The 23,430-nt window shown below is 40.4% G+C and overlaps 3 protein-coding genes across 4 annotated transcripts; 1 reads left to right on the top strand and 2 right to left on the bottom strand.

The window, feature by feature from the left end:
- Positions 1–2,686: 2,686 nt before the first annotated feature.
- LOC126382834 (gamma-crystallin N-A) lies at positions 2,687–5,180 on the bottom strand. Its single transcript, XM_050032927.1, has 4 exons — positions 5,088–5,180; positions 4,617–4,865; positions 4,011–4,156; positions 2,687–2,951 (listed from the first exon to the last, which is right to left on the bottom strand). The coding sequence occupies exons 1-4, from the start codon at positions 5,106–5,108 to the stop codon at positions 2,816–2,818; spliced, it is 552 nt and encodes a 183-aa protein (XP_049888884.1). The 5' UTR covers positions 5,109–5,180; the 3' UTR covers positions 2,687–2,815.
- Positions 5,181–9,172: 3,992 nt separating this feature from the next.
- Positions 9,173–11,023, top strand: ly97.3 (lymphocyte antigen 97, tandem duplicate 3). The gene is made up of 4 exons (XM_050032928.1): positions 9,173–9,299; positions 9,590–9,659; positions 10,275–10,397; positions 10,733–11,023. Exons 1-4 carry the CDS (start codon positions 9,207–9,209, stop codon positions 10,837–10,839), a joined length of 393 nt encoding a protein of 130 aa, XP_049888885.1. The 5' UTR covers positions 9,173–9,206; the 3' UTR covers positions 10,840–11,023.
- Positions 11,024–14,043: 3,020 nt separating this feature from the next.
- On the bottom strand, positions 14,044–22,905 carry rheb (Ras homolog, mTORC1 binding). Of its 2 annotated transcripts, none has more exons than XM_050032926.1 (8): positions 22,600–22,905; positions 21,759–21,830; positions 18,012–18,079; positions 17,808–17,890; positions 17,639–17,695; positions 17,492–17,539; positions 16,997–17,078; positions 14,044–14,884 (listed from the first exon to the last, which is right to left on the bottom strand). In XM_050032926.1, exons 1-8 carry the CDS (start codon positions 22,649–22,651, stop codon positions 14,792–14,794), a joined length of 555 nt encoding a protein of 184 aa, XP_049888883.1. In that variant the 5' UTR covers positions 22,652–22,905; the 3' UTR covers positions 14,044–14,791. The 2 variants fall into 2 exon arrangements, with proteins under 2 accessions (XP_049888883.1, XP_049888880.1); XM_050032923.1 differs by lacking the exon at positions 22,600–22,905 and adding an exon at positions 22,398–22,554.
- Positions 22,906–23,430: the final 525 nt, after the last annotated feature.

Raw genomic sequence — 23,430 nt, 5'->3', positions numbered from 1 at the left:
ACTGACAAATTCAAAATATAAAATCAACTCCTACATTATGTATCCTACAAAATATAGCATGTATTATACTGCTGTATTTTTGTCTGTTTCAATATCTCACAAATAGTGATAACTTCTGTTAAATTCCTGTCTGGATTATCTGTTATGCATAAGTACACACTCTCTATATATTTAATGTATAATATACAAACACAAGTAGCCTGTACTGACAAATTCAAAATATAAAATCAACTCCTACATTATGTATCCTACAAAATATAGCATGTATTATACTGCTGTATTTTTGTCTGTTTCAATATCTCACAAACAGTGTGATCTTTCCTATCTGAATGATCTTTTATGCATAAGTAGCAGTGCTAAAAATAGCTGACCTAATTTGGAGTAACAGGATACAATAAATGCTATTTAAAATGTATTCCCTCTAATTACTCATTTCACCGCCAGACAGAGTTAAATATAAAATACATCTCACACAGCAAAACTAAAATAGAGCCAAAGCATTGCTCATAATGAGCTGCCAAGCATTTTTATTTGTATTATTATCACAAAACAGGAAGTGTGTGACCACAAAAAAAAATCCCCAATTTCAAAACACTATGTTCTGTTTATAAGTGCTAAATAATCTCTGGCATGACATTTAAACAAAAGGTGACAATGGATTGGTCAGCCTGCCCACTCACCCAGTCTCCCAGCCAACAGACAATCAGTTTTAGAAGTATTTCCCTCATAAAGGTTAAGGTTCAAGTCATTTTCCTCCGACTAATTGGGTACGCTTCTCTTTCGTAATCTCCCCACTTAAGAAGACAGGCGTACCTCCGTTAGAGCAAATATTCAGGGCTTATTAATGAAACAAAATGTCTATAATGATGAAATATGGCACACAGTTTGCTTTGTGTAGTATTTAAGACACACTTTTATATAAAATAAAAAATCCAGAGAGAGAATCAGCAGTGACATTGTTAAAAATGCCATTAAGCCTCGCTCACCGGTCCCTCTCTCTCGTCTTTGACATCCAGACTAATGGCATGTTAGTGACACCCAGACAATTCATGCAGCAAATGGCCCAGGAATAAGGTTAGCCATATGTAATCACCCTTAAACTAGTGCCGCTGAGTGTAACTCAAGACAAAGCATTTCCTCATTAAGCTACCCTATATTGACCCTGTAACTTGATAGAGGCCATGAGCGAAACCTTGTAAAGATAGGTGTTCTGTTGTCATGACAGTTGGAAGAGAAAGCACATGAGTGCTCATTAAAGGTCCACCGGCCACAGCCACCATGTGACAGTCCTAAAAGAATGAGAGCACGGGGGAAATGATGCAGTGGTGCATAAAGAAACATGAAACTATGAGGTAATATTGTTAAAAAAGGCTGTTAAATTCAACTTATGCCACTCTGGTGTTACTTATACTGCACTGTACGTGTCATAAATGCATGCTGTGTGCACAAAATGATGAAAAGCTGGATATAAGCTTGCTGGACAAACTAAATTCAGGCGGATAAATGGGGAATGGACGGCATTTATTAATACATTGTTCAGAATTAGTGTTTCTGCTCTTCTTTTCCTCTTCTTTTTTTAATTCAGGGGGGGGAAAAAATCCAGATTTTTCCATGTGTTTTTGTCGCTGCTGTTGAAATCCCTATTGTGTTCACTTTGAAAACCCTGAGGTGAGTGTCACGACTTCACAGTAAAATAGATAAATGACACTAGGTGGTAGCAGAGCTCCCCGGGGCAGGTGCAGATACCACTTCAACCTGTGCAATATCTCTTCTTCACCCTTGATTTATAAACTGTATATGCAGGGGAGGGCACACATAGTTTCTATTGTTTACTGCAGACTGCCAAGCACTCACTGGTATGAGGGACTGACTTTGTTAAAAAGGTCAGCGACTGCTTTGTTGTGTCTTTGTGAGTTTTAGTATGAGCATTTTGTTTTGTTTTTATCCTTTTTTTTAAGCATGAAAGCTGCAGTTGGTAAATTTTATGGAAATAACTTTGTGTTATATTTGCTGAAACGCACTATATCCTGAAAGAACATGAGACAGATACTATGTGAAAAAGTCATGTTCATGAGCAGTGAGCAGCTGCATTAGAGACTCCTGGGCTCTGATTGGTTGTTTTCATTCAGGTGCGGTAAGGCCTTGGGATGGGGGGAGCCCTTTTGTGTGGAGTTTGCATGTTCTCCCCGTGTCAGCGTGGGTTTTCTCCGAGTACTCCTGCTTCCTCCCACAGTCCAAAGACATGCAGGTTAGGTTATAATAGGTGACTCTTAATTGCCCATAGGTGTGAATGTAAGCATGAATAGTTGTCTGTCTCTATGTGTCAGCCCCGAGATAGTCTGGTGACCTATCCAGGGTGACCATTTACCATTTAATTTTCTTCCTGGATGTATCAAATGCAACTCTGCCTATGTATTGATCTGTTTAGTGGTATCCAGAGTATCTCATGTAACTTGGTAATGGATCCATTAGTATGAGGAAAAGGTTTCGTACTTATAAGAGAGAGCAATTACCTGAATCATAGGCTGTAGCCATCTCGACAATGAAATGTGGTGGTTAAGAGTTTCACACTGAGTGGGCATAAAAGGAGAAAAAAAAATGGAAATAAGATTGAAGATAGTGTAGGATCACTACTTTATTCGTCCTTTGAATAATTCAGTACAAAAATAAAACAACAAGCAATGTCAAACATTTTCTTCATCTTTTATTATGTTACAGCCCCACAGAGTCAAATTACTTGACGGAGTGGTGTGTTTTTCCTCAGTGGATGACCTCATCCCTGCAGCTGTCACGTTGCCAGTGACGATGAGATGCTTTAGAAGTAGTTTGCCACCCTGCGAATAGACTGGATGTTGGGGTTCTCCGCCTGCCACTCTGTGTGGCTGCAGTAGTTTCCTCTCTCCACGATGTACATGCGGCCACGGTAGTTAGGCTCCTCGTACAGCACCCAGCTGTTTGGGAAAATAAATAATAACACTGAAATACATTTTAAATTAGGATTGTACATTTAAAATGTTAAATGTGCAATATGTAGTGGAAGTCAGGGGATAGAAGGTAAAGATTATGACATATTTCGGACAATATTTGACCTGGCTTATATATTGTTAAAATGAATGTTTATGGTTTAAAATAAAAAAAACACATTTTCTTACCGCTTGTGGTATCTAGCAATGCAGATAATTTGGGCTTTATTTTCCCAGGTTCTAAGTTTTAGTTTGTTTGTTTGTTTTTTATTGAGGATTTTTTTGAGGAGTTTATGCATTTTTATTTTTATTTTAAATAAGATTTAAAAAAAAAAAAAAAAAAAAGATTTTTTTTTTTTAAAAATAAGATCGAATTTTTCAAAAAATTTGATATATTTTTTTAGCTCCATTTTTTTTTTTTTTTTTTCCCTTGGAGGGCGTATTTTATATTCGACATAAAGTGTTGAGACTGGAGAGATGTCAGGAAATAAGGGGAGAGAAAGACGTACAAATTGTCATAGGTGCTCCAGGGACATCCTGGTTCATGGTCAATGCCTTAAAAACATCTTTTCCCCAGTGGGCACCCACCTCTAAAATTTCTTATGTCACCCAAACATAACGCAGGTCAATGGAATTTCGTTTGTGGTGCTAAAAGCACCAAGAAATGACATTCACTTTATAGACGCTGCCACAGTAACAAGGACACTGTTTCTAGAAGGAGATGCTGTTGAAGAGGCAAGTGAGAAATTATGCCTCTTTTTTTACGTCATCCCCTTTTCTCTCCTGACAATAAAGGCTGAAATTCCTAATAAAATAAATCTAAAACAAAAAAGAATTTTGTGTGAACTGAGTCTTTAAAAAATTAGACAGAATCACATTGTAATTAGTTTCACAGAAGTCCCCTCCAGGTTTGGGCTGAGCTTACAGTGTCTGGCTCCGTTCCTGTATTACAATAACCTAGAATATTCTAGCTCATGTTGGTGATTATGTGCTCTAAGCAGAAATCAAACAAACTAATTGTCCCTCTGCTGCTGTAGAGATACATACGCTCCATCTCCATAAACCTTGAGGGAGTTGACGCAGTTCTTGGTCAGGCCTCGTGCTTGCAGGAACGGGCAATCGTCACACAGCTCCACGCACTGGCCTGCGAAGTTGTCTCCCTCGAACAGCTCCATCCTGTAGTGCTCTCCATGCTGGGGGAGAATAATGACATGCCCTCTCGCTGAGTCATAACAAAAATGCTCGCCTTCAACTCGCTGCAAAGGACCAAGGCCTCCTCCTTTGTGCGACAGGAGCCGTATTGTGCTCATAGAGGGCGATATGTATAGCCCACCGTCTACAGTGTATCTCAAGTGCACTTAATGTGTGATTTACTCTCAGCTGATGGCGTTAATATGTGATGTGAAAAGCTACCCGTTGGTAATAAGCCTCCGTGCTGCACGACTAGTTCCTGCATCATTATAAAACCAGAGTTATTAAAATCATTCCCACTTTATTTGAAAAACAGATGTGCACAAATGAGGCCACACATATGCCAGTCTGCAAAGCTTTTTTTTTTTTTTAACAACCAAATATTTGTCTGTCCCTGGGGTCTCTCTCTCTCACACACACACACACACATACACACACTCACACACACACACACACTCTTACCATCCTGATTGGCCTGCAGGAGCCCATGTGATCGTTATGGGCATTCCAGCGCTGGAATTCGGGGTACTCTCCGTGCTCCAGAATGTACTGTTGGCCCTTAAAGTCTGGGTGGTCAAAGCAGACGAAGGCCCCGCTCTCCACGCGGACAGAGTTGACCCTGTTCATGAAGCCACGGTCCTGGAAGTTGTCGCAGTCACTGCAGATCTCCAGCTTCCTCCCAGTGAAACATTTCCCCTCAAAGAACACGATCTGTTGTGTTTTTTGCCACAACAGTGAGGATTAAAATTTGTATCTCCTAACAGATAGTTGTATGGAAAATGCTGCAGACAGTCGGAGACATATCTAAAAGCGCTATGTGAAGTCAGACCAGTCAGCTACATTAATGCCTTTGTGATTGATATTTGTGTGTGATGCACATGAGTAAGTTTGGGAAGGCTGTGCTGTGACTGCATCCCTTGTTGTGGTACTCACCTTTCCTGAGTACTGAGACATTTTCCACTGTTAGCTGTTCCAAACTAGTCACACAGTCTAAGAGTGGAAAAATTTGGACGCCCAGATATATATGGCCGACAGAGAGGGTGGTGGTATCGCGAGGCAGAGGCAACAAAAGCACAACAATGGGGGGTTTAGACATTTTGCCACATGGACAGTTTCCCTTACATGTGCCACTGCTGATATTGGAGTTTGGCTCTGGGGGAGGCGAAACAATAGAGTGAGAGGGATTTTGCTATGATTGGGCTTTGGGAGTGGTGTTGCACTGAGTCGTGGTTGCAGAGTAATATTTGGGTGGCGTCCAGACGAGGGGAGGCGAAGAGGGAAAACAAACAGAGAGGGAAAGTAAAGCAGAGGTGAAAGGACATGTATGACCCAGAGCAAACAAGAAATCTGTCTCCTGACAAGTTGGGAGAGTAACTGGGAAAATGTAGAAACAAAGAGGTGTGGTCCCAGTCTGAGATTAATGGCAGCACAGCAAGCGTCATACTCCAAATTTCGGATCACTCTGTGTTGTTTTTCTGCTGCTGATCCAGGCAGGATACCTGGACCTACTTAAACTCTGACCCATGGAAATTTCCCTCCTGTTGCAACATCAAAGACATCCAGTATTAAGGTTAGACAGGTGGAGCGGGATACTAAACAGATAAAACCTGCTTTTAATGTACTGTACAACTTCAGGCCCCCCTCTTTCTCTATCAACAGTGGCGTAGAAGGGAGATAAAGCACACATTTGAAATGATTTATTGCACTTGAGCGGGTTTTAAGAGATTAGAAAGTTCAACAAGGTTTGACATACCCACTAAAGCAGTCAATCGAAGCCGCAAGAAGTGTAAAACGTTTGTCTCGGGTGTGTAGATTTAAGAATCACATGAACTTTTGCACCTAATGTAAATAGACGTCAGTTCTTTTTAACAGACTGCATATTTCAGCCAGTCATTCATGTATTGTATTCTGAACTGGACTTAAAGGTCAAGTGTGAAGGATTAAATGGGATATATTGTCAGAAATGGAACATAATGTTCATATGTTTTCATTGGTGTAGAATCACCAGAAACTAAGAGATGTTACCTTAGAATGAGTCATTTATGTCTACATACGGAGCGGGTCCTTATCTGTCATGTTCTACAGTAGCCCAGAAAGGACAAACCAAACGCTGGCTCAAGAAGGGGTCATTAGTGTTTACACATTTTCAAGTTTTGTAGGTCTCCAACACACTTGGCACACGGGAGAAGTTTAAGTTGGTTGGAATCTGCAACCTCACAGCTAGATGCCACTGTATCCTACACATTAGACCTTTAAATTTGAAACAGACAGCAGGTTGTGTTTTCAGGCCGCCACTGTTGCAAAGACAACCAGATCACCTTCTGTTTTTCTCAGAGCTGAAAAACACTGATTTTGTTTTCCAGTTACTTCAGTTGTTCCACCAACTCCTATTTCCCTATTTCCATAACAGGTGCTTGTAACTGCAAAGAACTTACATTGATACTCTTTGGCATGGGTGTAAATATAGACAGTGCAGGCAGTGCACTGGGGCCCATGGAGAGAGTGGATGTTGGGTGGAGAACGAACCCCTAATGAGTGACTGACAACTTGGAAATATGTCTGTCCAAAGAAGAAATCTCTTTAAATTAAAAACTGTGCCATATTTGCTTTTACCTCTTGAGACCCGCACTTATGTTTGGTTTGCATTTTTGATTTCTCCTAGCTATTTGGGATCAGTAGGACCTGAAAAGTATGAAAACCTAAACAAGCCCCACTGTCTTCAAATGAGCCAATAATAAAGTCCCAATGTCCTCAAAGGATTCCTTTCTAAGTAACAGTGTCTTAGCCTGTTGTTGTTGCTAAAATTGGTCAAATTTGTTGCCATATCAAACTACAATTATTATTTATTTTTTGGGCTTTTAGCTTTTAATGAACAGGACAGGGTGAAATGGGGTGAGAGAGAGAGTGGGGGTTGACATGCAGCAAAGGGTTGCAAGCCGGAGTCGAGCCTGCGACCGCTGCAGCGAGGCATTGCCTCTGTACATGGGGTACCGGCACTATCCACTACACTACTGACGCCCCAACTACAAACATTATTAATCAGAAATAAACACGTTTCAATCATTAAATGTAACTTAGCAGAGATGGCCGCCATCTTGTTTTTACATGGATTAGTGTATTGTGCTCTTACTACCACTAGATGGCACAAAAAGTGTAAGTGTCCACGGACGAGGACAACAGGCTTAAGTTAAGCAGAATACATGCCCTTGAAAAAGGTAAACCCATCTCCGTCATGTTTTTTTCTTTCTTTTTTGTTGTTGGTAAAATAGTCAGTAGCATCTGTAACAAAATGATATGCTTCTTCCAAATAAAATAAAGGCAATATCTGCATGCATTAGGGCCCGTCACAATAGCATGCACTGGGGACAGTCGCAGCTACCTTATGCCACTGCTCTTTGGTAACTGGGGTTAGATACCGATAATTATCGGGCAAAACATAAGTACCATACTTTTCCTATTTTGGTCGTGCAACGGTTGACGCAGTGCCTTAGTGCCATATCAAGCCTTCATTTCCCCTGGAGATTATGGCAGACAGCGCTGAATAGTGAAAACAAGGCTTAAGTGGGAATTATAGTTGTGCGGCGGACCCTACGCTGTAGCCAATGCCATTGTGAGCATTTATACTTGTGCGTAGTGTCTGTGTTGCTCTGCAGTTACACCTCCAAAACACTAGTTGGCGGCGGAGGTTTCTGTGAAGTGCTGTAATGTTTTTCAAAACACACCCAAAACACACATTAAACATGGCTTAATAGAGACAATTTCAAACACAAGTACACAAATCGGCTTCACTATAACTCGCAGCATTCACAGACAAAGCACTTGTCTTTATCTGGACACATTTTGCCCACAAATACAACATGCTAATGTTTTTAGCACAGGCCTATGGCATTTTACATTGTATAAATTAGCCTAGCACCTAGCGATCTTTTCTTCCCATATGAAGTCAGGAACAACAGCAACATTTAACAAAGGTAACGGCACATAATTTGGCTCCATTACAGCTCACAAGGTTCACTGACAAAACAACTGTCTTATACTAAAATTGTTTTCCAAACAAATACAACATGCTAACATTATTAGCACAAGCCTATGGCATTTTACATTGTATAAATTAGCCTAGCGACGAGCGTAGATTTCCTCTGCTCATATGAAGCCAGGATAAATCACACACAAGACTAAAAATGCTGTCTTTGTGGAGGCTTTATTGTCTTCACAGTTTATTGTTTCTTATCTGTGAAATTAAAGTAGGCTAAATAACAGCTTTGTTTCCACTGAGGGAAATGGTGTCAGCTTACAGAAATAGACAGGAGGTCTGCATCGTCGGGACGTGTAGTTACATTTCTGGGGAGGTACACTTTAGGCTGTGGCGTTGATTCAACGCAGAAGTATAAATTCCACATTATGGGGAACTAGTCTAAATGCCCATGGTGTTATTATTCTGTAGCATTTACACCGTGCATTTAGCATTTACTTGATAATGTAGAGTTCAAGTAAAAAAACTTGTCTATTTCCACTTCAAGTAAAATGAAATATCAGTTATATTTCTCCTGCACTAGAGAAAATATTTTCCCTGCAATAGTTAAAGGCATTTACTTTAAGTGTTTTACTGCTGGTGAAAGTGCCAGTTTTTCCTTCTCTGTCATTAGTTTCATTTTAAGTGCTAGTACATGTCAGATTTCTTTATAGACTTGATTCATAAGTCTGGAGACGAGGCTGGTTAAAGAGCACTTAGCTAAATGTATTAAACCTTATATTGGACATAATCCACCCAAAGCAAACATGCTGTACCTTTCCACTAATATCCTCTTGTCCTCTTAAGGTTTAAATCCAGCTAATATAAATCTTTATCTGAGTATGTGACAAATGCATACATTAATATTTGCAAAAGCCTCATAAATTATATACAGTGGTGGACAAAGGGTGGACAGCTCTTGCATAATGCAGGAATCTGAGCATTGGGAAACTGTAACCCCTGAACACAGTGCACCCTATGTGAGTGAAGTGCTAAGCATATAGACTTAACAGAGATACACCACTTAATGGGACGTTACCATGACAGGACAAAGTATGAGCGGGTATAAAAGAGGGAGAGGGGATGAAAACGTCTCAGTCATTGTCAGGAGTCGACACAGACGAATCAGCAAGGTAGGTACTGCTTGAGATGTCAAATTTTTCAACCTTCTGTTCTTGGTTGAAATATGTTATATAACAATTTAAAATTAATATGAGACTGACTATTCTTTGCTATTGCACCTGTTTTTGCCTAGAATTTTTATGTACTATATATTTTAAATCAATGCCAAAAAATTGTGAGACAATCACCTGTAAGTATAGACTTAGATTAAAACACTATTCAGTGAGACATGCCTTGAAATCTGGAGTACCGCAAGTATTGTGCATACTATATAATAAATTCTGTGCTTTATCTCTCGTAGGCTGCAGCACTGAACAGAACAATGAAGTTGTTGGTCTTGGCTTTAACCATCACCCTGCTGTTTACAGCTGGTGAGTCTGTCACTGATTCTCCACTGAATAAACACAACCTGTGCTGCTGTGCAACAGAGACGTCTGCTTTCTTTCTCAGTCATTGCTGAACACGAAACATAATTCCAAGACGGTCTTTGCCTTTTGCAGATTGTAGGAGTCATATCCAAGACGTGAAAGTTACTGACTTACCTGTGACAGCTCAGTGTGGCTTTGAGCACCCCTTAATTATCAAAGCAGAGTAAAGCTGACGAATAACTTGCAAATGCTCATTTTCCTAAGATAGATTTCCTGCGGAGAACACATGGGCCACATTATGGCTTGAATTTAATCAGACCACAGCGTGGTTGGGTTACTGAAGGGGCCTAAAGGGCAAAGAACCAGGGGTCCAAAGTGTCAGGGGCCTCCTTGGCCTTGCAAAATGTCACCAACCAGAAAGAGACTGACCTCACAGAGATGCAAAGGAACTGCAAAGTGACACAAAATGACCAAAAAGATGCAAAACAACAACAAAAAAATGGGCAAAACCATCATGAAGTTGGTGTGTCTTGCGCCTTATGTAGAAGATAATAATCTACCCATGGGCCAACAAGAAAGAAGTACAATGACTGAAATATTGTTTTTGCCGGTTTTCAGGTGAAGCTCTGAACTGCCACCGGTGTGTCTCTAAAACGGCTGGAGGAACCTGTGAGCTCAGTGAGGAGGCATGTAAACCAGGGAAGGATGCCTGCGCTGCTGTGAGATTCCTCAGAGCACCAAGTGAGTTTCTCTTTATGCTCAAACTGTTGTATCATTAACAAATACATGGACTCAGTACATGAATGAATTATAGTTGTATTAAAGGGGAAGTTTATTGAAGAAAAATATTTGCATGAGTACCGTGGTACCAAAATTAGATGGCTAGGGCCATGATTGGTGGTGTAAATTAATTAGTTTAAGTTTTTAAAAATGTATAAAATCAGTATCACGCAAGGTAATGTACGCTAGAAAGTCAGCTGCATGTCAAATAACTTAAACAGATGTTCGGGAATCAGGTGTCAAAATGTATTGGCACTGCTGCCACAAAATAACATTTTCCTTTTTAACTTTCTTAGATGGCCAGTACCAGAAATGCATGGCTCTGGAAGACTGCGAATTGCTGAAGCTGAACGCCTACATCGATGTCAACTGCTGTACCGGAGACATGTGCAACACCTTTTAATATCACAATGTATCGGAGCATCTTTGAGCACGGCACTTAAACCCAATGACTCCCGCCGACTGCTGCAAGGGGCTCCCAGGTGTGAATACATGCATGAGTTCAAAGAAGCCACAGTACCTTTTATAAAATCTGCTCCATCAATCTTTTCCCATGATAAATAAAAAAATGTTTCCACAAAAAGAAAGTTCCTGTTCTCATTCTTTTGGAGAGCCACATCAAGTCAAAAACAAAGTCTGCATAGTATGAAAAATACAAGGAGTTAGAGGGTTCATGTTCAGGCAAGAGTTGCATGTTCAGCAGGTTGGGTTATTGTAATAGCCTTTTCTCTTGCGACCTCAAAAAGGTGCTCAGATAACTTGAGCTCATTCAGAAAACTGCTGCCACTGTTAGACATCTATGCTATCAGAGATGAAGAAAAGCATATCACAGCAGTTCTCGGGGCTTTGCACTGACTTTTGACCTAACTACTCTATAACATTAAATATTCATGACCAAAACTGACCTCAAAGTTTCAAAGAACGTCCTCAGGTAGGATTTATTAAAGGGACACTTCATGCCAAAATCACAAGTACTTTTTTCCTCTTACATGTAGTGCTTTTTATCAATCTAGATTTTTTTGGTGAGAGTGTTGGAGATATCGGCCACAGAGATGTCTGCCTTCTCTTGAATATAATGTAACTAGACAGCACTCAGCTTGTGGTGCTCAACAGCAATGCCTCTGCTCAGAGATCATAACCCTGTTACTCAAGATAATCTACAGACCTTGTTGTGAGCATTTTCATGTACTGAACTACACCTGTCAACAATATCACTGCGCAAAAGGACGCATGCATCAACTCATGGAGAAGCTTGTGACAGCGTGAGATGTAAACATTTATGACGTCCTCTTCAGCTGAGCTGTAATGTTAGCTAGCTCAGTGGTGCTAGGTGAGCTGTTAGCTGTATGCGGTGAAAAAAAAAAAAAAGTTCCTACTAGCTTTGAGCACCACAAGCCAAGTGCCAACTAGTTCCTTTATATTTGAGAGAAGGCAGACCGATTTCTCCAACACTCTGCAACTCACACTAAAACCATCTGAATAGATAAATAGCACTATGGGTAAGAGGAAGAATATGTATTTATGATTTAGGGGTGGACTGTTCCTTTAAGAGAAAAACTGCTAACCTGCTTCATTGGGCAACTAGCAAAACAATTATTTAAACAGAAACGGGATGCGTTGAACACCCTGTTGTGTTATGCAGGTGCACTGCCTATGAAAATTGTGCCATTAAAGCTACTCTTTCCTTTCTTGCATTTCACACAGCACTTGAAAAAATTTGAACAACTCCACAACTCCCACCTCCCTCCAAAGTCCCACTCCCCCCTCCTCCATTACGTCCTTATTATGCCTATGATGGACGTAGGTGTTGGCAAGGTAACGTGAGAAGAGGAGGGCGAGTGTAACGTTACAACCAAGACAGTCAAATGCAACCCCGGAGTTTTAAAACACAACCGGAGTCAGTGATGACTGATGAGTTTTAGAATAAGGTTACAGTGCTAACGTTAGATAGTAGCGTTAACGTTACTAGTAAGTGGAAACGCACAAGGAAGATAACGTTAATGTTTCAGTGGCTACACTACAGTAGGCTAACGTTAGCCATTAGCAACTGGATGTTGTGTTGTCATATATAACGTTATATGTTACATCAGAAGCAAACTAAACATAACGTTACCTGTCTTGCACAGTCAAATGCAACCCCGGAGTGTTTTATCCAGGGTCAGTGATGACTGATGAGTTTTATTATATGACGTAAATGCTAACGTTAGATAGTACTGGTGACTGGCAACAAAAAAGGAAGATAATACTGAGGCTCAGGCAACGTTAAGCTACAGTAGGCTAACTGTTAGCAACTGGATGCTGTGCTGTCATATATAACGTTATAGCCAATGTTACATTAGAGGCAAACTAAAAATACCTGTCCAGCAGAAACTCTGCGACCATCTCGTCCCTTTTTAGCTCAGGATGAAGCTGCATCTGCATGTTACGCGAGCGGTTACATCAGTCCAGTCGGAGGCCTCCACGTGAGGAAGACAGACAGGATGCTTAGCCAATCATTGCATTCGGTCAGAATGCAACGATTGGTCGGAGTTTTCTTAGAACCATGAGAATGGTACAGTTATGAGTTTTTATCATTTTAGTGTGCCATCAGCTTATTAATAGCATTTTAACCTAAACAAAGAAAAGCGTAAAATTTCCAGAAAGGTAAGTGTTGCTTTAATTCAGTTCAATTCAATGGGGCTTTATTGGCATGAGAAACATGTTTACATTACCAAAGCAAGCATGAAATAAAAAAAATATATGTAGGCCTACAATAAATACAGATTTACCAGAATTTGGTTTACATGTCACTGCTGATTGGATACACTCATGACACACAAGCGCACCTCAAAACCCACTGCAAAGGAGACAAGTCGTTCAACCTGGAAACCATAGTAAAGCAGTGCACACCATTTTCAGATTGAACGTGCCCCAAGTCTATGAGGGTGTGGTTCAGCCAGATTTGACTGACAGTGAGCCAACAACCCGCCAGCTGTCACGAGATTCAGATTTTAATATTGCTAAATCCTCACTGTGAAGTATGTGACATTATCTTTTTGTAAGTGAGCCCCGCCCAGTTGAAACCAGTAAGAAGAGCAGACAAAACCTTTAAACCAAAGCAGGAAAATTGTGTGTCTATGCAGGATCACTCACAACAGAAAAAAATACATTGAAAGAAGGCCCTTTAAAACACATGCCTGTCTATAATGTTACCATTGATATAGAAGCAAGACAGATCTCTGGTTGTGTATTACTACACTGAACTCTCTCAGGTCTCTTAGTGGTATGCTAATTGTTAAAAGATAACATGGATAGGCAGCATTTAGCGTATGCAGAGATGGAACAAAGCTTCAGAAATACATGATTCTGATGTCACCCATCCCTTCTTTGTACTGCATCTCAAAAACTTAGATCATTATCCGCTGTGCACTTCCTGCCTGCGCCCTCCTCAGTGTATTTTATCCTTTTAAATTTCTGCGCCTGCTGTATTTATTACCAGCTTTTTATCCCTTCTGTGAAGCCGTATGAATGATCTTAGATAGCTAGTAAAAAAATAACCTTGCCCTGCCTCCCAGGTGACAAAAATCTCACTGATCTGCCAAAGTAATAATCCACACTCAGCCCTGCGTTACATAACCACTTTTTGCTTTAATGATTACAATCAAAAACATTTGTACAACATTTTCAACATTAGAAAATGGATGCAGATTTTTTTACCTTTTTTTTTTTTTTTTGGCTGACAGTAACCGCTATGAAAACAAACTGAGGGGGACAGAGAAGTGGGTACTGTGTGGAGATGGAAGTAGAAAAAGAGCTGTATATATTGGAGGGACCAAACAGCTGGTGATGTATCAGAAGAAACGTCCGTGTTTACTTATCCATTTTCCGAGCGTGTGCATGGCAGACATGACATTTCTCATATCTCTTGTTATTTAAACAGAGAGGGACTCGTTGCCTATATGGGAGCTGCATAATGAGAAGCTAAGATGCATCAAGCCACTACTATCTCGGTTGTCGTTATTACCGAGCACAGGAAATCATTTTTTCTGATACACCCAAATGAAGTTCTGTGTTTTGCATCAGTGCTGAGCACAGAGATGGAGGAGGGGTGGATTGTGGGAAATATAAGACAAGGGAACCGCCACTCATCCTTTCTTTTTTTTTTTTTTTTTATCAAACACACAAAGAAAAACGAGGATGACAAAAGGGAATCGGAAATACTGATAAATAACAGTGGAATCAGAGCCATAAATAGACAGTATTGGATATTTAGGACCCTGGAGGGGTGGAGTCAGCTGAGGTGGAGGAGAACTGGCAGCTAGCCTTCAAGTAACGGGATATCCCAGTGCAGTGTCCTGTGTGTTGATTGGGCGGCTCTACATCATGGAGCAGGACGTTTTTCCTGGCTGCACGCCGCCGTCCATCTTCTCTGCCTCCAGGATCATCCTCCGGAAAACCTCCACAGCCGTCTGAGAGAGAGAAAGCAAAATGCACACACACATACACACACAGACACACAGAGATACACACGCACACACACACACACACACACACACACACACACACACACACACACACACACACACACACAGAGGACTCTGTCACATGTTTCAGTCACACCACTTTGAATTTTCCAGAACACGCTACATTCAGTGGAGCCTCGCTGGTTTTAGGCTCAACAAGGATGGCGTTGTTTTTATGTGCCTTTAAAGACAGTTGAGCAATGTGTTTTCGCTAATTTGATTTGAAGCACATTAACAGACTTCCTGAATCTTAAATATGATCCCTGTTGTTCCTGGTGCAAGTTTGCTGCTTACTTTTAGCTCATGTTGGCCAAACTTGTACCTCTGCCTGAACAGAATTGAAGACAATCTACAGAGGAGCGAATACAACATGCTGTATCTTGGTATCTGTACATGAACTGATATTTTTGGCCACTTGGGGGCAGTGCAACAAGCCCTGAACCCAACATTGACATATTATTCTTGAGTTAATACAGCAAACCTGGTGGCAAACAGTTATCTATGCATCCAAAGACACATTAGCATTGATTGAGAGTCTTGCTTCAGGCCACTTAATGAATGTAAGTTACATAGTCACTCTCTTTTAACTGTGGTTACAGTTCTGGTTTTTAAAGCTGAACAACTGCCTGCTGTAGAGAGCAGTGAGAATGAAATAGACACTAAAGCGCCTTTATTCCGCCTCGCCATTTTGTATAAAAGGTACGATCGCAGAATGTGGGGACAGAGTTGTCTCACCTTTGGGTAGCAACAGGGCTGAATTGATGTTTGTGTAAAAAGTGTGAGCCGGCAAAATGGCATGGGTGTGATGTTTTGACGATGTGTTCTGTGTGTTACCCAGTGTTGGGAGATTCAAAAAGCAGCTAGCAGCAGTTAGCAGCTAACTCAAATAAGAAGAAGAGTAACTGAAAATGTCCACAAATTGTGGACATTAGGGGGTCTGGGAGTTCCTTACCCTTCGAGGAGAGGGTTCTTTATTTTCTGGGGGGAGTTTTATGGTTATTGACAAGACAGCCAGATAGACAGGAAAAGTCTGAGAGAGGGGGCATGACATGCAGCAAAGGGCCACAAGTTTGAATCGAACCCGAATCGACCCCGCCCACATGGGGAGCGGGGTCTTTTAAGCTGGATGTCACCCTGCCAGTGTTCCCACATATGTAATATGTCACACTAGAGGCTGATGCTGTTGTTTTACATGTCACACCTGTCACGCCTCTTTTGTTTCCGGAACGCCGGCATGCTAATGGTATCTAACATCACACACTCAGGTGGCGTTATGCTGGTACTGTTTGGTTCTTTATACAAAAAGTAAAACCAGCCTAATGAAGGGTGTTTGTTGATACCCTATTATGGGATGTCTATGTAAAAATGGCAACAAACACTCTGTAGAGCTGAGGAGAACTAATCAGGTAATAGTTTGTCACAAAAAGTGACCCCTCTGACATTACACAAACAATTTGGTTACTGTCAAGTTTGTTTTGATAATATACCTTCCAGAGTTTCTTGTGAACTTTTCAATATACGTTCGGGTACACAATTAGAATCCAGTGTGTACTACCAATGAAAACTACTTTATAAAGAGGCACTTACAGAAGGCAAAATAATATAATGGTAATACTGAATAAGTGCTGGCCAAACGTAAGCATCGAGAAAGGGGTCTGATAGAGTAAAAAGAGGAATTCAAGTGATTTATTACAACATGTATGCAGTGGACGCTGAGATATCCAGACCTGCAGTACCAGTTATAGGTCCTTCACTCCCCATAATGCCACTTGGTAGCATCTCTTCTGCCCCCAAATGTTTTATAAACAATGTATCTTTAAAGAATTTCCCTTCAGAGCCACAGACATTATAACGCTGTGTTCACAGGCTGCTCCTCATAATGAGTAAACTGGTCTTGATTTGTAAAATTAGCTCTTGAGCCCTTTGTCAGACCGATCACAACCTTTGTGCAAACTGAACCATCAAATTATTGCCAACTACTATTTATAACAGATAGGCCTTGATAACAACCCAATCAAACATAAACAAAGTACTTATCTCTTTGCAGTCGGCTCTTACCTGGTTCTCTTTAGCTGAGGACTCCATGAAGGCAGCGTTCCAGGATTCAGCTAATGCTTTTCCTTCTTCACAACTGATTACTCTAAAGAAGAAGAAAAAACCCAACAGGATAAAATACATAAATATTTCAGAGTAAGGCTGCAAAGTTCAACCCACAGAGTTCAAATCTGAAGGAATCTGCTCTTATAAACGCCTCCACTGAGTATGGTATATTTGCAAGGGCCAGGCAAGCAGTATAACTACGCTCGCTTCGTACAAATTGGCTTCCTCCTTCTTTTGGGTCGTCTGTGAACCAAATATTAACATCTGCTCTGTATTCCTGTTTGCGTGTCATGTGTCAGGCATGTTTGGTTTTGAATTTCTGCCAACAAAAGCCCACAAAATGATAAAAAATGATACAGGAATGATGACTAAATCTGGCAAGTGCTCTCCCCCCCCGATGTGTACTGACTATGGTGGACCTAATGTACAATTTAGGTGTGTGTGAGGACATACCGCTCCATATGTAGGTCGTTCTTGTTTCCGACAAGCATAATTGGAACTCTGCGTTGGAGAGAAAAGAAAACACATCGTCATTTATGCTCGATATATTGCATACGTTTTGCTTCGGGAAGCAAAAGACGACGACGAAGCCGTACTTACTGAACTTTCCCCACCATGTCCAATAGTTTTTCATGGATAACTTGTACAACTTCAAAGCTGGAACACACAAGGGGAAAGATTCTTCTTCAGCATTTTGGCGCAGTTCAACTCATCATACAGACCTTTGCAGAGATTTGTTTTCTTTAAAAAAAGGGCAGTGAAAGTATACCTTTTATTGGATGTAACTGAATAGACCAGAATGTAACCATTGATATCTATGGAGTAGGTCTGTGGGAAGATGGAGTACTCATCCTGTAGAGACAGAAAGGTTAGATTTGGAACAGAAGACCAAGTAATGAAGCAAAATTAACACCAAATTATGAAATATCATTATCGTAACAGCACATATTTACATAAAAATCGATGATCTTACCTGTCCTGCTGTGTCTACCAGCTGCAGATGGTACTCTTGTCCATTTATTGTGATCATTTTAGTAAATGCTGCAGTTAAAAGAAAAGACAAACTAGACATTAACCAATAGAAATGACAAATAAAAATCTATAAATGGATGGAGAGTACTAACACAGACAAATACAGCACCGTTTCGACCATACAGCGCTATACTGTATCTTCATTACTCTATGTTTTCACTGTGCAGATCTCCTTACGGATCCATTTTGGTACCACTGAGTTCATCCAGTACAGGAATGTCAATATCTGCCTGGAGATGGGTCACATTATCTACAGGACTGAGGGATTGCACTGCCTGCAGCATCACGCTGATAACGCTGACACTTCACTTTATGTTAACCATCCCGAGATTATTTATAGATACAGACCACACACTCAAGAAACGCAGGGCGATGTGTGAGCGAACATGTCGGGGAGAAAGAAAAACAGCCTACAGGTGAAGTTTAAGACTCAAATCTCTGGGGTGTCTGGGAATATGTGTGCTTAGGTGGTTGATGAATTCCTGTATGTTCTCTCCTTTGGCAAAATGTACCGTTAAAGTACCTCCAAGCTACATTCCCTCTCTTAGTCTGTGATTTCAAAGCTTATACCATCGGAGTCAGGTTTAGAGGTTTATCTTTGGCCAAACACTACGACGGCTGATTTCTCAAAAGCTCCGCGAAAGAAAGTTTTCTCTGTGTGGTGTAATCAGCTGCTGGAGTGTTTGGACACATTGGTTTGGAGGGAACATTTCACCCTGCTGCTGGGTAACAGCTCTGTGTTCTTCTTTCACTGAAATCATGTTGCACAGTTATAAGGATGCACAATTAAGATGTCTAGACTGATGGTTACACACATCAAGTTTATGTGAGAGAAAAACCAATAAAGAGAAATAATTTAGAGTAGGGATGCACCGAAATGAAAATTTGTGGCCGAAGCCGAAGCCGAGTATTATTAAACGCTTGGCCGAATACCGAGTACCGAATACCGAATATTGTTGTTTAGTTTTTCATTAGTTTTTGCAGATGAACCCCCTCCAGATTAGTGTTGTCATGGTACCAATATTGGGACCCACTGTACAATACCAATGAAAATATCATGGTTCTGAGTAGTATCACGATACCACAGCGAAAATGAGGCAGATGTGCCTTTTGTCATTTATAAAAAGATAAATCACTTTTCTATAATACATCAATGATATTTCAATGGAATAAATTACTTATTGACTTATTCATACTTCAAAAACAGCATCAATAAGTGATTAACATAGGGGGGATTGAAATAAAATAAATAAATAAAATAAGAATCAACCAGCCGCCCTCCTCCCCTGACAAGTCCCTTCATAAGTAACGAACAGTCCCTAAAGTGCGGTGAGGTTTGTGGGCCGTGAACGGCTCGTTTCTCCTCTGACACGTCACATACCTGTGTTTGGCTGGCTCGGCTGTAAAGGTACTTTTGGGCAGTCATGACGCCAAGAAGAGGATATTATTGGAGCCGAATTCTCCGTCGCGAATATATTCGGTTACCGAATATTCGGTGCATCCCTAATTTAGAGGACATTATTGTTTCGGAGAAAGTTTTATTTGAAGATGTCAGAGTTCCTTTAGCATCCATCATCCAGTTCAATGTGTTGACACGTGCTGTAGTTTACTGACCAAAAATCAGTGTTATTTTGGCAGTTTTTGTCTTAATGATAGGAGGACCCTGGCCGCTGTGGAGGACTCAGCCTATATAGGGTGCACACTCCACCAGGTGAGCAAGAGGTCGCCCCAAAATGGCTTCTCAAGTGTAAAGATTTGCAACTGCTTTCTGATTTATATCATGTTACATGAAATGTTCTCAAGTTTTGGACTTTTGTTCAGACAAAACAACATTATGATGATACCACCAAAGACTCTAAGAACATGTGATGAATATTTTTCACTGTTTTCTGACGTTTTATAAACCCGACAATAAATTGACAGTGACAGAATTGTTAGATGACTGCCCAGTATATGTCACATGAAAAGCTCCAGATTATTAATGTGATATACAACAAACTTCTATCATATGACCTTGATTCCACACTTGGGTCACATGACCACAGATCAACTAAACCATCTCCCCAGCAACTGAGCAACTCCATCCACTGAGGAGGGCCACAAGATGTAGCTGAAGGTTAAATATGTTTTGCATTAGTGCTCCTATCATCTCATTCTGTAGGGAGAGTTAAAACCAGTGTTTTTTCAACCAAGCCATTTTATGTCTTCTTGTTTTTTTATCAGAATTGAGGCTCTAATGACAGAAGGTGTCATATGTTGTTCAGATTGAAGCCCTCTGAGACAAATCTTTGATTTTGGGCTCTGTAACTAAAACTAACCAGATGTACCACAGTAGGTAAAGTGTCAAAGGATAATACAGCAGATACCTCACATATGTGTTCACATATTGTGTATTCAATATGTGTGTAATTAAACTAGCAGTTTAACTACATTCTGCTTTAGCTTGCTAGTAGTTCAGCTACATTTATAGTTGCACAGTGATCCAAACAGTTACATGACCTGCAGAGACATTTTTGTTGTGTTAATTACTGAAACTACAAACAATTTTCAGCCATAAAAAGAAAGGAACGATTTTTTTTAAATGTTATCTTACCATATCAACTGCAATTGAACCCACTTTGACCACAATTTCTCATATTAAAAGCAAATGTTTAGAGAAGTAGTTGCATGTCATTTCAGGGTGTCTAGATATAAACAAGATGAATTTAAGACTATTAAAGACATTTTTAATACCACCTCATATAAAATTTAAGACCAAACCTGCAGTGGAAATACACATTATATATATTTATGTGTGTGTGTGACACAAATGTGTATGAGCTCTTTCCAAGTAAACAAACTGACGTCAGTTAAAAATGAACAGCAAGGAAAAGTGACAACAAATGGGTGAGTTTAAGTTTAATGTGTTTAATGTAAAAAGAAAACAAAATCTCATCGCAATCTCATCATACATGCTATTTATTAATGCAATTCTTCTGTCTGTCCGATGATTGTAAACAGACTTTGGGTCTGTCAGGCTGGAGAAATGTTAACGGTAATGTGACAGAAAATATTTAAAACCCATCAAATCTGAATTTAAGACATTCTAAGACTTTTTAAGGACCTGTAGAAACCCTGTATTTTAGATGTTACCTGGCTAAGTGAGTGATTCTGCTTGGTGCAATACCCCCAGCTGAACTCTGGAAGGCAGGTGTCTAACTGAAAAACACTGTATACAAAACCATAACTGACAGATTCGTTGAACTTTTCCATGAATACTATTTTTATTTTTTTGTTTTATGTATGACCTGTAAACAAGGGGGCATTTTTTGGAATAAAAAACCCTCAGTAAAGTTGCATTTTCTGTTGGCGTGTGTGACATTTTTGTTTCATACTTTGTTATAATTTCATGTCATGTGTACATTGTCAATTAGATCATTTTTTAACTACTTTTTCTAAGTAGCTTGGGTTAACTAAACTAGATTCCTCCCTAAGGTAGTAGCTTCCCCAGCACTGTTTATGAGACACAACATGAGGAAAAAAGAGCAGAGGGACTATTACATTCAATGTGGCTTTTGCTTAGGCCGTCATCTACAACCTAAACTGATCACAAGAAATGATGCATCAGGATCTGAGTGGCTTACCACAGCCACTAAACAATTTCCTGTGTGTGTATGGAGGTGTAAAAATGCACAAAATCCCTACTTACTGTTTTCTATTGTGGGGTCATAGGAGTCCACAAACTGGCCTTCCACAAACTGAATTGTCAAGGAGGACTTTCCTGCAAAACACACAGTGTTATTGTGAGGAGGGAGCCTTTAGGTGCTGGGAAGATAATTGGAAATGTGTCAATTCAAAAGTTGAATAAAAGGAGCTAGTGAATGGAAAGAAATTATATGGAAATCCTACTTTGACTATTAGAATACAAGCAGACATTAAAGCTCACAATGCAAACCCTGCTGTAATACATGTTTATGATATCAAGTTATTATAGAGTAGGCAACCATACACACAATGCAAGTCTCTATGGGAATATTACATGGTTTTGCGTTAGTGCTGGTATGCTGGCTGGGCCTCCAGTCCCTCTATCTGCGTGTGCCATCTTGCCATGCTCAACATCCTCTCCACCGCATACAAATAGCGCTTATTTGGTTTCACTTAGGCTAAAACTACCCGCACAATACTGCGTCAAATCCCGGCGGGTCCTTCAGGGCCCTCACAAAGCATGGCCCTAACTACACAGTGTTAAGGTCAGTGATGGAGATCAATAAAGACAGTTGGCGTAGAAATATATCTTGCACACATTACGGCAGGCCTCACATGATAAAGCCGCAAGGCCACGGCTCACCTGGTGGCGCTCTTTTGGCCCACTGTGGGATGTTGCGTGACAGAAACCACTCATTATAATTTAAGTCTATTACAGGAGGCGTAAACCGCCCGCATAACGGGCTTGAAATGGCCCAAAGGCCGCTGAAATGTAGCCCCAGCATCGCATCCGAGGCCCTTGAGATGTCATCGCCCCTCTTCCCCGTCGTCTGCCCGGGACTCACCTACGGATCTGTAACCGAGGATGGCGATTTTTCGTGATTTCGGCTGCGGCATATCTCGTCCTGGTTATCGCATCTAGTCCTCGGGGTGTACCGCAACCTCCAACCGGAATGGCATCCAAATTCAAGGGGAGCAGAGATTCGACATACAGCCTCCAGATGACAGCGGGAATCTCTTCTCTTAGTCTTCTTTGAGAAGGGTTTTACGTCCTCAGCTTGGAAATAAAATGTTATTTCAGGACATATAAAAAAGCATGGAGTATCTATAGATCTACAATAACTGCGTCACTCCCCTTTGCAATGTAATGAATTAGTAATTACTGCTCCGTCCTAATTGGCTGCAAGCGGAGTGAAGGCGGGCGTTTGTGCCCCTTGTAAAGCGCTGATTGGATGAGGCAGCTGCTCGTCAAGCGGCAGTGCCCTCTTCCTGGAATGTGATTGGCTGCTACATGCTTGGTGACGTGCTGTGTGGACGGGTGCAATGTCATTCACATGTTTAGGGTCAGGGAGCAGGGACACTGGCATCACTGCTCCAATGAAGACGTCATACATATATTTATTTATTTATTTATATATTTATTTATTTATTTATTTATTTTTGCCCAGTTCTCACTGTAGTTATATAGCAGTCATATAAAATTGACCTATAAAAGCCAACAATAAGATCACTATAAACGCATTATGTATCACCGCCACACATCATCATTGTCCAGAGAAATATTATAGTAAGTGGTGGAAAGTAAGTACATTTACTCGAATAAAAGTTACATTTTAAAATGTAAAAAAAAAAAAATGTAAAAAGAAATTATTTTTTTAAAAATATTAATTTTATTT

Source organism: Epinephelus moara, chromosome 21 (assembly GCF_006386435.1).
Source record: "Epinephelus moara isolate mb chromosome 21, YSFRI_EMoa_1.0, whole genome shotgun sequence".
Classification (NCBI taxonomy): domain Eukaryota; kingdom Metazoa; phylum Chordata; class Actinopteri; order Perciformes; family Serranidae; genus Epinephelus; species Epinephelus moara.
This window is presented reverse-complemented; position numbering and strand designations above follow the sequence as displayed.